This window comes from Symphalangus syndactylus, chromosome 20, assembly GCF_028878055.3.
Source record: "Symphalangus syndactylus isolate Jambi chromosome 20, NHGRI_mSymSyn1-v2.1_pri, whole genome shotgun sequence".
In the NCBI taxonomy this organism is placed as follows: domain Eukaryota; kingdom Metazoa; phylum Chordata; class Mammalia; order Primates; family Hylobatidae; genus Symphalangus; species Symphalangus syndactylus.
This window is the reverse complement of record NC_072442.2, coordinates 24,980,889-24,995,498: the sequence shown is the minus strand read 5'-3', so window position 1 is coordinate 24,995,498 and position 14,610 is coordinate 24,980,889. Positions and strand designations below refer to the sequence as shown.

Sequence of the window (14,610 nt, the reverse complement as noted above, 5' to 3'; positions counted from 1 at the left end):
TCTGCCTGGTGGGCATGGCAGTCTTCTGGAGCAAGTTGTGGCCGGAAGACCAGTGGCACATGGAGGCACCCTGCCTGGGACCATATAGGAATGGTGGGTGGGGTCCCTGTGTCAGGTCTGAGGGTGGTTGGTTTTTTTTTTTTTTTTTGAGATGGAGTTTTGCTCTCGTTGCCCAGTCTGGAGTGCAGTGGCACAACCTCAGCTCACCGCAACCTCCTCTTCCCGGGTTCAAGTGATTCTTCTACCTCAGCCTCCGAGTAGCTGGAATTACAGGCCTGTGCCACCACACCCAGCTAATTTTGTGTGTGTGTGTGTGTGTGTGTGTTTTTAGTAGAGATGGAGGTTCACCATATTGGTCAGACTGGTCTTAAACTTCGGACTTCAAGTGATCCACCTGCCTCAGCCTCCCAAAGTGCTGGGATTACAAGCGTGTGCCACCATGCCCAGCTGGGTCTGAGGGTTTTGAAGTTGCTGGGCCTTGGTGGGGTGAGGGGAGCTTCTGTCTATAGCCCCTGGGGGCTTGTCTGTGTGGAACACTGAGTACAAAGGCAAAGGGGCACCCATCGGACACAGACCAAGGTCACAGTTCCTCCAGTAGGCTGGGCTCTCAGAAGCCTGGCAGTGGGAAAGGGCTCAAGGAAGCAGAGACAAGCCTCCAGCAGGCACACAGAAGCAGCCCTGCCCCCAGTCACCAGTCTATTCCCAGAGAGCAGGGGGCAGAGGGGTAGAGGATGGGTGGGCATGGGGGCCCACGGGCTGCCCCGGGAGACATCTGAAGTCAGCCTGGATTCTCATCCCACCTTTCCCTTTGGGAAGCACGTGTCCTTAGTCTCATCTCTATCATAGGCAGTGGCATGGCACATACCTTACAGGTTGTTGAAAAGATGCAATGAGGCTATGCATGTAACTTGTATAGAATTGTGCCTGGCAGAGATGGGCACACTTGGGCCATGATCGGGAGCTGCCCTTCTGCTGTCATGATTGTACTCAGCAGAACGGCCCTTCCCAGAGTAGCCTCACGTCACACCCTCTCCTACTCCCACCCATCCTTTTCTTTCCCCCAGGTCCTAGCTGGACTTCTGCACCTTGGCAATATCCAGTTTGCTACCTCCGAGGATGAAGCCCAGCCCTGCCAGCCGATGGATGATGCCAAGTGTGAGGGTCAGGGTGTGGGATAGGGCAGGCCCTGTCACGAAAGTAGCCAGCATTGCTAGGGTTGGGTGGAAGGTCGGATGGTGAAAATTGGAATCTGATGCCCTTGCTTATGCCACCCACCATAGGGCCTGGCCCTGGATCATTTACTCCTCACCCTGTCTGGTGAGGCAGACAGTATCGTCCCCATCTTAAAGATGAGAAAATGAGTCAGAGGTTTGTAAAGTGATTTGTCCCGTACATGGCAGTATGGACTGGTACATGGAAGTGCTGGGTTTGAGTTCTGACTGCCGCTTATGGAGTCCTTTGGTGAGTCACTTCACTGATCAGAACTTAGGTTTCTTCTGTCCAGTTGGGCAAGTCATGGTCCCGCTGTGATGACTTCACAGTGCCTCGTGAAGAGGACTGGATGGAGAGTGATTTGCCTAAAGAGGATTTGCCCCTCCCAGACTCTGTCAGGACGGCAGCCTCGCTGCTGGGGCTCCCAGAGGACGTGCTGCTGGAGACGGTGCAGATTAGAACCATCAGGGCAGGCAGGCAGCAGCAGGTGTTCCGGAAGCCCTGCCCCCGAGCCGAGTGTGACACCCGTAGAGACTGCCTGGCCAAACTGATCTATGCGCGGTGAGCAGTTACTCTGGCCCCTGTCCTCCCAACAAGTGCTCTTCCTGTCCAGGGTTGGGCCAGACAACATCAGGCAATAGGCACAGGCCCAGGGTGGGGGATAAGACAGACTGGTTCCTCTCCCTGCCCCTCAAACCCCTGGACACAGCAGGGCACAGCTCCCAGGTTTTCCCCAAGCAGCACCTGTGGCCTCTTTCTGAGTGGGAAAGTTGCTAAATTCCTGGCCAGAATTCAGCTCATTATTAAAGTTCTGGAGGCTGCTTTAGCCTCAGCAAGGTGAAGAGAGCCTGCTCAGCTCTCTGCTGGCAAGGCAGGCCCCAAAGATGATCTAGAGCCTTTGCAGTTCCTGCTTCAGATCCTTGGCTGAATGGGCCTGTCTCCCTGTGCCTTTGTACATCACCTAGGAGTTTGATAGATTGTGGTAAAGCCAGAGGCTCAGCCCACAGCATGTAGCACAGTGGTGGAGGTGGGGTCCTGGCCTTTTCTGGTAGGTTACATGGGTACCTTCACCCTCTGGCCATGTGGTTAAGAATGATTTCTCACCTTGAGTTCTGAGATTCTTCAGCAGGCCTTGTAAGGGCTTCAGGGGCCCAGAATCCTCTGAGATGAGCCAGAATGAGTGTATGTGTGTGCATGTGCACATGAGACCTTGGGCACCTTTCTGGGGAGAGGGTCCCCTGCTTTCATAAATGCCACAAAGAGCCAAGAGCCTGAGAAGCTCTGCTGGGGGAACCAGATCATCTGAGTTGAAAATGGTCCAGGGCAGCTGAGGCCAGACTAAATCCATTTCAGCAAGAGACTAGTTACCACTGCCTCAAAGCTAATTTCAGGACACAATTTGAGGTCAAAGACTTTTAAAGCCTTTGCCTACAAGTCACTCCAAGATGAGCAGATAAAGTGTGATGAACACAGATAGAGTGAGCTTCCGACCACAGGACATTTGCACAGCCCCTGTTGCAAAAAGAGCCAGTTTATTTACTGAAGTGAAAAAAGTTGCAGAGCAATTACTTTAAGAAAAATCGTGAGGAAGAAACCCCGGTATAGTGTTGTACGTGTCAGTGTCTTGTGTGGTAGTCTCATCTTCTCTGGGCTGGGGCCAGTTCTAGAGTGGAGGATGCCATTGTTGACCTCGGGACTGGGGGCCCACTTGTGCAGAACTACGTCGGGGGGTATGGTGGGGCCTTGAACCCTGGGCTCCACAGGTGGAGTTTTGCAGGGGTGTTCAATGAACTCAGTTATTTACAAACCACACCCAGGCCCATCTGCCCATTCTCAAGACACCAGCTGGGTCTCGAGCCATGTGACTGATGTAGACCCATTCCCTGCCCAGCCTAGGAGTTGAGCTTGTCCTGTGCTCAATCTTCCCGGAAGAACATGCCAGGTTTGTGTGTACCTGGGAACATGCATGCCCATAGCCTGCATCTGTAGTAGGTCAAGACGTGGTGATGGGCTGGAAGCAAGAGGAGAGGATTTGGCCTTTGACCTGTCAGGCTCAGAATACAAGGGCCCCCCAGGGTATAGCACCCTGATGGGGGGAGCAATTTTACCACCCCTTTGACTCAGCCAGACCTTCTCTCACCAGAGTCCACTCTCTTCCCCCAACAGGCTGTTTGACTGGCTGGTATCAGTGATCAACAGCAGCATCTGTGCAGACACTGACTCATGGACCACTTTCATAGGTAGCAAGGCCTCACTGTGCTGGGAGCACTCCAGAAAAAGAGCAATAAGGCCCTGGATGGAGAGGCAGGAGCCCTGGGTCCACTGTGTGACTCTGGGCAGTTCCTTTCCCTTTTTTGTCTCCTCCTGCATCTGCCTGCCAGCATAGGGCGAGATCTCTGCATAGGGTGAGATCTCTGCTCTCCTGCACCCACATCTGAGCAGTCCATAACTCTCCAGACAGGCTTAACAGTGCCTTGTCTGAAAGAGCCCTTTTTCTCCCCAGAGACCCAGCTCTAATTGTAGGAGAGTAGTGGGGGTTGGGGAAAAGAGCTGGATTAGAAGGGACTTTGGAGGCTGGCACCGTGGCTCACACCTGTAATCCCAACATTTTGGGAGGCCAAAGCGGGAGGATCACTGGAGGCCAGGAGTTGGAGACCAGCCTGGGCAATATAGCAAGACCGCATCTCAAAGAAATTAGCCAGGCATGGTGCTACATGCCTGTGGTCCCAGCTACTCAGGAGACCGAGGTGGGGGGATCACTTTAGCCCAAGAGTTTGAGGTTTCTGTGAGCTGTGATCACACCACTGCACTCCAGCCTGGGCAACAGAGCAAGACCCTATCTCAGGGGGAAAAAAAAAAAGACTTGGGGGACATGACTGAGGGAGGTCAACACGGTTGTAACTAGGTGGGACAGTCAGTTATAGGAGGAAATAAAGCTTAAAGGTACAAGTGCAGTTTGCTCATGGAATGGTGGAATTCTAGGCAACAAATTGGCTGGTGAGACGAATGCCCTCCAAACTAGATTTAACACAGAAAATGTTCCCTGGGACCTGGTTTCCTCACAGGAGGTACCTATCAGAACCAGAGAATTCAGACTCAAAAATGGGCCTGATGCTCTGGGCTGTCTTCACACTTCATTTAGGTTTCCTGCTTGCTCTGAGCTCTACAGGGGAATGGGGTGGAGATGGGAGCCACCTTGGGTGGAGGGTGGGGAAGGTATGTTCTGCCCACCACAGGTGTCATGCTCACTCAGCCTCGTGCCCAGGCTGCCAAGTATAAGGCATTGGCAGGGGCCCAGCCACCCTGGGTTCCTTGGTCCCCTATTCCCCATCTGCTCCCTGCAGTGGCCCCATGGGTTCTCTGCCATCCTTCCAGGCCTGCTGGATGTGTATGGATTTGAGTCATTTCCTGACAACAGTCTGGAACAGTTGTGCATCAACTACGCCAATGAGAAGCTGCAGCAGCACTTTGTGGCTCACTACCTAAGGGCCCAGCAGGTGAGGGGTGGGGTGAGCAGGAAGCAGGTCCTTCTTTTGGATCCTCAATCCCTTCCTGACCTTCCAGCCCCAGTCCAGGTTCTGGTTAGAAGGCTTTTGTTCCTTCTTATTTTATTTTTAATTGACAAATAATAATTGCACATATGGAGTACAATGTAATGTTTTGATATACTTTTGTTTCTTTGATGCTGTTCTGGAATACACTGTGGTACCGAGGCCAGCCGCGGATGGCCTGTCAGGACATCAGACCATGGTTGCCTTCTCCCACCCCATCCCACCTTGTTCTTTAGGAGGAATACGCAGTTGAGGGCCTGGAGTGGTCGTTCGTCAACTACCAGGACAACCAGCCCTGTTTGGATCTCATTGAGGGAAGCCCCATCAGCATCTGCTCCCTCATAAATGAGGTGGGGAGGTCAGCTAATGAGCCGAGCACCAGAGTTGGCCTTTGGGTTTTCTGGGGCCTTGATGATTATCCTGTTTCCTCTCTGTGCCTCTCTCCTCCCAGTCTGCCAGATAGATCTGCTTACTGCTATATTTCCTCCCTGTTGGGGACACTATGATGCCTGTGTGATGTCTGCTGTCATGGGGGTCACAGGATGGGGACAGTGAGGGTTGTGGTGAGACACTCTCATGTATGTGGCTGACCCCCTGTTCCCATCCCACAGGAATGCCGCCTCAATCGACCAAGCAGCGCAGCCCAGCTCCAGACACGCATTGAGACTGCCCTGGCAGGCAGCCCCTGCCTGGGCCACAATAAGCTCAGCCGGGAGCCCAGCTTCATTGTGGTGCATTATGCGGGGCCTGTGCGGTACCACACAGCAGGCCTGGTGGAGAAGAACAAGGTACGTGCTGGGCCATGCCCTGTGGGGCCTGCGAGAAACGAGGTGCTGGGTCTTTGCTATGCAGACGTAGTAGTTTCCCATCGTGAGTCCTTTCTCTCCTGAACCTCCTCCCAGAATCCAGAATCACCATCTTGGGCCCACCTGTCTGAGGTCTCCACTAGTCGAGCATGACCCGCCTGGAGATAACCCATGTTAGACTGGATCTCCAGGTCTCTGGTTGTCCAGTGGACCTTCTCTTGGACTCGGGCCCTGTCCTACCTGGAAGCCCTGTCATCTGCGGCTTGGGTGGGCAGTGGATGGCCCTGGGCAGAAGCTCCACCTGCCCTCACTGCTGCTCTTGCCATTTCCCACTAGGACCCTATCCCACCTGAGCTGACCAGGCTCCTGCAGCAATCCCAGGACCCCCTGATCATGGGGCTGTTTCCTACTAACCCCAAAGAGAAGACCCAGGAGGAACCCTCTGGCCAGAGCAGGGCCCCTGTGTTGACCGTGGTGTCCAAGTTCAAGGTGGGTCTGATATGCTGATTGGTTCACTCCACAGTCTCACAAATATTTATTGAGCACCTGCCAGGATCGGTGCTGTTTGTTGGGGAGCAGTGGCAAGTCAAGTAGATGTGGTCCCAGTCCCCTGGAGTTTATACTTCAGTGTGGAAGACAGAAACAGTAGACAAATAGGCTATCAGGTATAATATGATGGGAAGCCTAGGGGCCTATGGGGGCACTATGCAGCCTCTCACACCCTGCCAGTGGGGTGCTCATGGGAAGAGGATCAGCTACATGAGCTTGTTTGACCTGGCTCATCCCCAGCTGTCTAGCTTCCTGCTCTAACCCTACCCTCACTCACTTCTCTCACATCGTCTGCTTTCTACCACCTCTCAGTCCTTGCATGTACTGCCCCACCTTCCTGGGATACTCTTGACCACTGCCCCATCAGCTCCACCTCACTCCCATCCTCCACGCCCCTTTTCCTAGTTTAGTCCTTCTCATCCTTCAGACTTTAGCTTTATCACCACCTCCTTAAGGAGGCACCTGGAAAACCAAGTTTGATTAGCACCTTCCTACCCAGCCTCAGACACACCCCCGAGGGTGTTCATCCAACATGTGTGGCCCATTGGACTGAGCTCTGACATGGCAGCAGGCAGCCTGTGGCACAGCCTCCAGCACACAGGATGAGCTGAGTGATAACACTTGTTGCTGGATGAATGGCAAGAAGTTTTGAGATTGTTCTTTTCTAAGAAGATTGCCCTGGGGAGAAGTGGGGAGGGGAAAGAGGAGGAGATTGGATTCAGGGAGACCAGTCAGGGAGGGTCACAGGTTGAGAAGGGTCCCATAAGACAGAGGTGAGGAGCATGGGAAGTCGAGAGAGGAATGTGCTCTGAGCCTGCTCATTGAGAGCCTGCAGCAGTCATCCCTGCACAGGAGATTCCTGGTCTCAGGATCATGGAAGGGCCCGCTGGAGGCATTTGATGTAGTTACTAACCAGAGCCCAGTTGATGGCCCTGGGCAGCCCCTCTCCCTGCCTAACCCCATGGTCTCTCATCTGCAGGCCTCACTGGAGCAGCTTCTGCAGGTCCTACACAGCACCACGCCCCACTACATTCGCTGCATCAAGCCCAACAGCCAGGGCCAGGCTCAGACCTTTCTCCAAGAGGAGGTAATTAACACCAGGCCAAAGCTGCTTTGCACCAAGCCCCATCTGGCCAAGGCCCTGGAAAGATGAAGGGCAGGACATCTGCTCCAAATGGAGTGAACAGAGGTGGTCTCTCCGGCCAGGCCTGACATGAGAGAGGACCCATCTCCCTTGCTGTGGCAGGGCAGGCATGTATGGTTGTGTGGTCTGTGCATAGTAGCCTAGCCAGGGAGGCAAGTTCCAGTGCATCTTGTTTTTTTGAGCCGTGTACCCTGATGAGAGACTGAAGCTGCCCAGAGGAATGGGTGTCTCTTGTGATTAGCTGAAAGTCTGCGTCACCATACAGTCCCCGCACAGTGCAGCCATTTCTCACTGGAGGTATCATTTTTTTCTTTTTTTTTTGAGACCGACCCTCACTCTTGTCACCCAGGCTGGAGTGCAGTGATGCAATCTCAGCTCACTGCAACTTCCACCTCCCAAGTTGAAGTGATTCTCTTGCCTCAGTCTCCCAAATAGCTGGGATTACAGGTACGCACCACCACACCCGGCTCCCGGCTAATTTTTGTATTTTTAGTAGAGATGGGGTTTCACCATGTTAGCCAGGCTGGTCTCGAACTCCTGACCTCAGGTAATCTGCCCGCCTCAGCATCCCAAAGTGCTGGGATTACAGGCGTGAGCAGCCACCACACTCAGCTGGTATCATTTTTTTCTAATCTAACAAAAGCACTCTAGCCAGCAGCTGCCCTTTTCTTGGGGTTCCAGGTTCTGAGGGATGTGGATGAAGGGTGAATGCTGGGCACTGCTGAAGGTGTGGCCTGGTAGATGTGGCCTTCAGGTTTGTAGCCAGAACAACTCAGCTCTGTGGTAAAGACCTGGGTTCAGGTCACAGAAGAATCTTCATAGTATAATCTTCCCTGCCTCTCAGCTGTGAACCACCCTCTAATGCCTGCAGACAATGAAAACAATCCAAACTGGAAATTTGCCTGGGCTGGGTTGTGTGGTAGTGAGACTACACTGAGGGCAGGGTGAGACGGAGCCAGGACATCACTTGCCTCAGCTGTATCAGAAGCCACGCGTCGGATGAGGGGGACTTGGGACCACCAGGACCCTTTCTAGCAGGGAGATTTGTTTTCAAGGTCCCTCAGTTTCTCACTGCCCCAAGGAGATACCCCTATTAGCCAAGCCTTGGGAGAGCCTGCAGCTCGGCACTGGCCAGGGCCTAAGAAGAAGGGCCAAGAGAATGGCATTTCTGGCCTGCTGGCCCCATGCTGCAGGTGCCTGCCCTGTCTCCCCACCCTTGCAGGTCCTGAGCCAGCTGGAGGCCTGTGGCCTCGTGGAGACCATCCATATCAGTGCTGCTGGCTTCCCCATCCGGTGAGTGGGCTTGATCACGGCACAGTGCAGGGCCAGTGCAGAGTGGGGCTCAGGACTCTCATCGGGCAAGAGCCTGCCCAACCCAGAGTGAGACGTGGAGATGAAGAGAAAGAGGCTGGTCTGTAGAAGTCAACTGGGAACTAGGGAGCAGCACCCATTCGTTTATCCATTCACTTATTGTACACTATTTTGTACCCAGCTGATGGCTGTGACAAAAGCCACATTGGTACAATGTTGGGGACAGAAGCCATACTCAGGAGGGCTGACAAGCAATTGGGAGGAAGTGCAGATATCAGGTGCCATTAGCTATCTGAGAAGTGTTGCCTTGATGGGGAGCAGGGAGATCTGGGGGAGGCAGAGGAGACTGGGGTCAGAGAGGTCAGAGGGGAGATGTGGCCAAGCATGTCTGCATCATAGGAGTGGTCCAATTGTTTGGGGAGAGGCCTGTCAGCCCCTTTGGAGGGAGGCATCCAGCAAATCCCTTGCTAACACAAGAGATGCTTTGTGTTGGTAGACCAAGGCAGCAGGGAGAGCAGACCCATTTTAAATGGTCTTTATGGGCTTCCAACTAAGTGATCCTAGAAATCGCTTCAAAACCACATTCACATTCAGTGGGGATACTCGGGGAGGGCAGCACCGTTCTGTGTTGTTGAGCTGATTAAATAGAATAACTTCTGTTGAGCCCTGAGCCGTTTACCTGGCTCACAGATGAAGTAATTCTCTCCTTCTGCCTGCTTTGGCTTCCAGGGTCTCTCACCAAAACTTTGTAGAACGATACAAGTTACTAAGAAGGCTTCGTCCTCGCACATCCTCTGGCCCCCACAGCCCATATCCTGCCAAATGGCTCCCTGGTGAGTGGGACCCATGAGTTAGTCATTTGTGCAACCACAATTTACTGACCATCTACCCTGTGCCCTGTCTCAGGGCTAGGGGCTGGGGCTTACTGGTGAATAAAACACAGCCCTGGTTTTGGTTCAGTGGGGGAAACAGATTCAAAAAAGACAAATAGTGTGGAAAGTGGAAAGGCAGAGCTATGAGCAGGATGCTGTGGGTGGTGCTAGGGAGGTGTGAATTGGGGAAGGCTTCCTGGAGGAGGTAGTATCTGAGAATAGATTGGATTAGCCAGGTGACGGGTGGTCCACATGACAGATGTAATCTGAACAAAGGCCTAGAGGCTTGAGGCAGAAGTGTGGGTATGAGGAACTCCAGACCGTTCTGTGTTGCTGGTTCATTGAGGCAGAGAACTGGGGCAGGTGAGGCTGGAGTGGCAGGTAGGGCTCCATCAAGGAATCTGGACTTTATTCTCTGGGCAGATGAGCAGGCACTGCAGGGGAGGGAGCAAATGATTCTATCAGCCTCACACTTTCTGGACACCACTCTGGGGGCACCATGGAGGGCCGTGGGAGTGAGGCTGCAAAGTTGCCCCAATAGAGAGAAACAAGAAATATGGGCACAGTCGGGAAATGTTTGTTGGAAGAAACTGGTCGGTCTTGGTAGGGCCTTGACTAGATGTAGAGGGAGAGGAAAGGAGTAAATTAACTTAGCCTGAGCAGTGAGGAAAAGCAAGAGGAAAAGAGGTTCAGGGAGGCTGAAGAGCCTGGGCATGGGTGACTTGTCCTGCAGGTCCAGTGGAGAAGTCTGCAAGGCACTTAGGCAGGCTTTAGTCTCAAGGGAAAGATCTGGAGGCCCTCATATGGGGGTTGTCAGCATGCAGATAAAAGAGAGGCTGTGGGAGCCATAGGGCCCAGACACAGGCAGAGGGAGAACAGGCCAAGGACAGGCTGCCGGGGGGGCCCCGCCTCGGCAAGACCCCAGCCCAGCACCGCTGCCCTTCCCACCCAGTCTTACCCTGGGCCCCTCACAGCCGTTGGGGCAATCCTGCTTTGTTTCCTCCCCTCCTGGGCAGTTTTCACTTTCCTTTCACCCTTTCTCCTTTCTTCTCCCTCTCCATGGTTTGTTGTCCTGTTCCGTGTCTCTTGCCCAAAGCTCTTCTGGCCCCTGGTTGATTTTGCTGCAGTTTCTCATCTGTGGTGTCTCCTTTGGCAGCCTCTGTCTCCAGAGAGGCACTGGGCAGCTAAGGTGGTCAGAGCCCTCAGGTAAATCCTGCCCCTCCAGGAGTCAGCCCTGCGAGCTGCGGGAGGGCAGGCAGTGGGACGCGGGACCTTTGCAGGGCTGGGATTTTTTTAATTTATTTTTTAATTTATTCTTTTTATTTGCAGTAGAAGATTCCCAAACTAAGGGCTGGGATTGGATCTCCCTTTTCCCATACATGGTGGGGAGTTGAGGGGTAGGGGCTGAGGGCCTATTTGGCCCTCAGGATATATGTTTGTGGCCTTGGAAACAAATGCTGGCTGAGCAGTCTGGGATTCCAAGCTTGGAAGGAGTCACCCTTCCAGGTGTCAAGCACCCTCTGCCAGCCTGCCCAAAGGGACTCATGGCAGCAGAGGCTGTGGGACACCCCAGGACACACAGGCGCAAGTGGGTATTCCAAGGCTCCACGGGACAGCCAGCACCCTGAGGGACAATAGAGAGGCTGTTTGTGGCTTCCTCCAAAAGAAGAACGAGGATAAAATAGCTAGAGCCAAGAACAGCAGGAAAGAGACCTGTAGAATGCTAGGGAGGCCAAAGACAGTTTCTTCAGGCCACAGAGGCATGTAGAGATGACCACGCACTGATGGGGCCATCTCCCTCCCCCAGAATGGCGTCCACACAGCGAGGAAGCCACACTTGAACCTCTCATCCAGGACATTCTCCACACTCTGCCGGTCCTAACTCAGGCAGCAGCCATACCTGGTGACTCGGCTGAGGTCATGCCAGCCCCCATGCACTGTGGCAGGACCAAGGTGTTCATGACTGACTCCATGGTGAGCTGGTTTGGGGATGAGGAGGTTACAGAGGCAAGCAGTGTGCTCTCCTCAGCAAGAGGGGGTGGGGGGAGAAGAGGCTGCCCTCAGTGGATGCCTTTTCTCCCAGCTGGAGCTTCTGGAATGCGGGCGTGCCCGGGTGCTGGAGCAGTGTGCGCGCTGCATCCAGGGTGGCTGGAGGCAACACCGGCACCGAGAGCAGGAGCGGCAGCGGCGGGCCACCACGCTCATCCAGGCAGGTAGGTGGGCAGGTCACCTGTCAGCACTGCACACAGACCCCACAGGATGTTGGTTTCCTTTGAAACATAGCTTGTCAAGTCCCCATCTCCTGAAGCTGTGTCCCAGCCTGAAGAGATGGATGGCATGTCCCTGTGGTGTGCTGGGATTCAAATTCCCTGTCCCCCTCACCCATAACGTGTCTCCAGTTCAATGGAAACCAAGTCACTCCACAAACAAAGGTGCTCTGTAAGAAGTGGAGGCTAAACGTTGTCTTTAATTCCTCTTTCTCAGACCCTGACAGCTGTTTAGGCCAACTTTTTTTCCCTTTATGACAACTCAAACCATTACCTGCTGGGCTCTAGGGCTGGAATGAATTTAAGGAGAAGGTAAAAACCAAAAGGAGTTCATCAAATGAAAAGATGTATTAACCAACATGTTCATAGTGGTCTTATTTTGAAAAGGAAAAGTGTTAGAACCCAGATGTCGAACAGTGGTGACGTCATGGCCAAATGATGGACTGGACCATCCCTATGATGCACTAAGTGTTTTTGAAGAATATTATAAATTTAATGGAGAACCACTTCCAAAATGATATTCATACCTAGATGCCAAACTACATATTAAGGGCGATGCCATCCTTGTAAGGTGTGTTTCTGTGTTTGTAGGCATTAAAAAATTATATAAGGAAGCTGGGCACGGTAGTTTGCTCCTGTAATCCCAGCATTTTGGGAGGCTGAGGTGGGAGGATCACTTGAGCCCAGGAATTTGATACCAGCCGGGCAACATGGCAAAACCCTTTCTCTACTAACAATACAAATATTAGCCAAGCGTGGTAGTATGCATCTATAATCCTAGCTACTCAGGAGGCTGAGGCAGGAGAATCACCTCAACCCAGGAGGCAGAGGTTGCAGTGAGCTGAGATTGCACCATTGTACTCCAGCCTGGGTGACAGAGCAAGACTTTCTCAAAAAAAAAAAACAAAAACAAAAACAACAACAACATAATTAACCGTGCCTCTGGTCCCAGTTACTCCAGAGGCTGAGGCAAGAGGATTGCTTGAGCCTGAGAGATTGAAGCTACAGCCTTACAGAGGCTAGAATAAGCTGTTCGTGCCACTGCACTCCAGCCTGGGCAAGACCCTGTCTCAAAAAAAAAAAAAAAAAAAAGAAACAAAATTGCTGAAATTGTAGAGAAGGGAATAAAAATTACCACCATCTATCAATTGTATCAGTGTTTGGGTATATGGTGATGTGAGATCAGGGATGCATAAATCAAACAAATTCAACTGAGGATTTAAAAAAAAAAAAAAAAAAAAGACAGTTTTTAAAGGCACAGATAATCCAGACCCCTCCCATTCCCTGGGTGCTGACCTGGACCCAGCCTGAGACGGGAAGTGACTGCTGGGCCCTCAGCCAGTCCTTCTCCCCAGTGCCCCTTCACTGTGTTGTGTAGATGTATTCAAGCGTGTGGGCAGTGTAAGGGATGTTTAAAAGCCAATTTTACCTTATGTATTGATTTTAGAACCTTATTTGTAGCAATTTATTGAAATAAAAACATATTTGAAACTTTGACAGCAACTGTGGTGCTGCTGCAGCCAGGTCACTGACAGCTCTTATGGCCCCTTTATTAAATTCTCTTTCTTGTTTCTGGGCAAACCTCTTAGCCGTTCGTTCCTGGTTAACTCGGAAACACATCCAGAGGCTGCATGCAGCTGCCACAGTCATCAAGCGTGCATGGCAGAAGTGGAGAGTAAGTAAGACCCAAGAAGTCGGGGTGGGCAGTGGATCAATTTTGGGGACCAGATGCACCCGAGTGGGAATGCTGGCTCTGCCACTGCAATGCAGGTGGCCCTGGGCAGGTTGTTCAGCCTCTGTGGGCCTCATATTCCTCGTGTATGCAGTGGGCACAGTAACACCTACCCTGCAGGGTGGTTATGAAGGTAAAGAGTGGTATAAGCAACTCTGGGAATATACCAAACTCTGGGATGTACACTTTAGAAGACTGGGTTTTATGGCATATCAGTTATATCTTGATGGATTGTTATCTTGTTTTCAAGTAGCGTATGTAAGGCCTAAGCACAATTGCCTGGGGTGTATAGACTTGTGCCATATGGAACCAGTTTGGTTCAGGGCAGCCAGCTGTTTGCAACCAGGTGCCTTCAGTTCACCTTGTTAAGATGATTTGTTAAAGACAGTTTTGATTTCCATTTTCTGCTAAGAGGGCTAGATAAATCTAAAGCTATAAAGGGATGTTTATAAAGCTATAAAGGGATGTTTGCTTTTTAAGATCAGAATGGCCTGCCTTGCTGCTAAAGAGCTGGATGGTGTGGAAGAAAAACACTTCTCTCAAGCTCCCTGTTCCCTGAGCACCTCGCCGTTGCAGACCAGGCTCCTGGAGGCAATAATCCGCCTCTGGCCCCTGGGACTGGTCCTGGCCAATACAGCTATGGGTGTAGGCAGCTTTCAGAGGAAATTAGTGGTCTGGGCCTGCCTCCAGCTCCCCAGGGGCAGCCCCAGTAGCTACACTGTCCAGACAGCACAAGACCAGGCTGGTGTCACGTCCATCCGAGCGCTGCCTCAGGTACGTGTGTGGGATGGCCACGACAGCTTTGTTCCTGAGAACAGTAGGAGCAAAGCCTACAAGTTCACAGTGGGAGTGAGACTGAGGCTGGGACAAGATCCGTCCCTAACCCTACTGGGTAAACCAGAGGCCTGCACATCCCAACCAGCTGCAGGTTTGGATTATTTGTTATAACTGAGAATATTCCAGAGCCCTTTATCTTTTTAAAAACTGCTTCTTATTTCAGCATCTCTAAATCTTTTAGTCCGATTTCCAAATGCAATGCTGCGTTTCTAGCAAGCTCCCAGCTGATTCTGATGCTCCATGAACCACACTGTGAGAACCAAGGCTTTAGATGAGTCAGGAGCAGGAGGTGATGAAAGTTTAGCTTAGGGCCTGGAGCGGTGGCTCAC

At 52.2% G+C, this 14,610-nt stretch overlaps 1 protein-coding gene across 1 annotated transcript in view; it reads left to right on the top strand.

Moving 5' to 3' along the window:
- The window catches only part of MYO19 (myosin XIX), a 37,400-nt gene that overhangs the window by 21,165 nt on the left and 1,625 nt on the right, over positions 1 to 14,610 (top strand). The window contains 14 exon segments of the mRNA XM_063628609.1: positions 1,065 to 1,155; positions 1,602 to 1,773; positions 3,379 to 3,452; positions 4,588 to 4,709; positions 5,000 to 5,113; positions 5,375 to 5,551; positions 5,906 to 6,058; positions 7,098 to 7,205; positions 8,485 to 8,555; positions 9,303 to 9,406; positions 11,253 to 11,419; positions 11,529 to 11,658; positions 13,302 to 13,387; positions 13,925 to 14,218. Coding sequence (XP_063484679.1) covers positions 1,065 to 1,155; positions 1,602 to 1,773; positions 3,379 to 3,452; positions 4,588 to 4,709; positions 5,000 to 5,113; positions 5,375 to 5,551; positions 5,906 to 6,058; positions 7,098 to 7,205; positions 8,485 to 8,555; positions 9,303 to 9,406; positions 11,253 to 11,419; positions 11,529 to 11,658; positions 13,302 to 13,387; positions 13,925 to 14,218 — 1,863 coding nt within the window.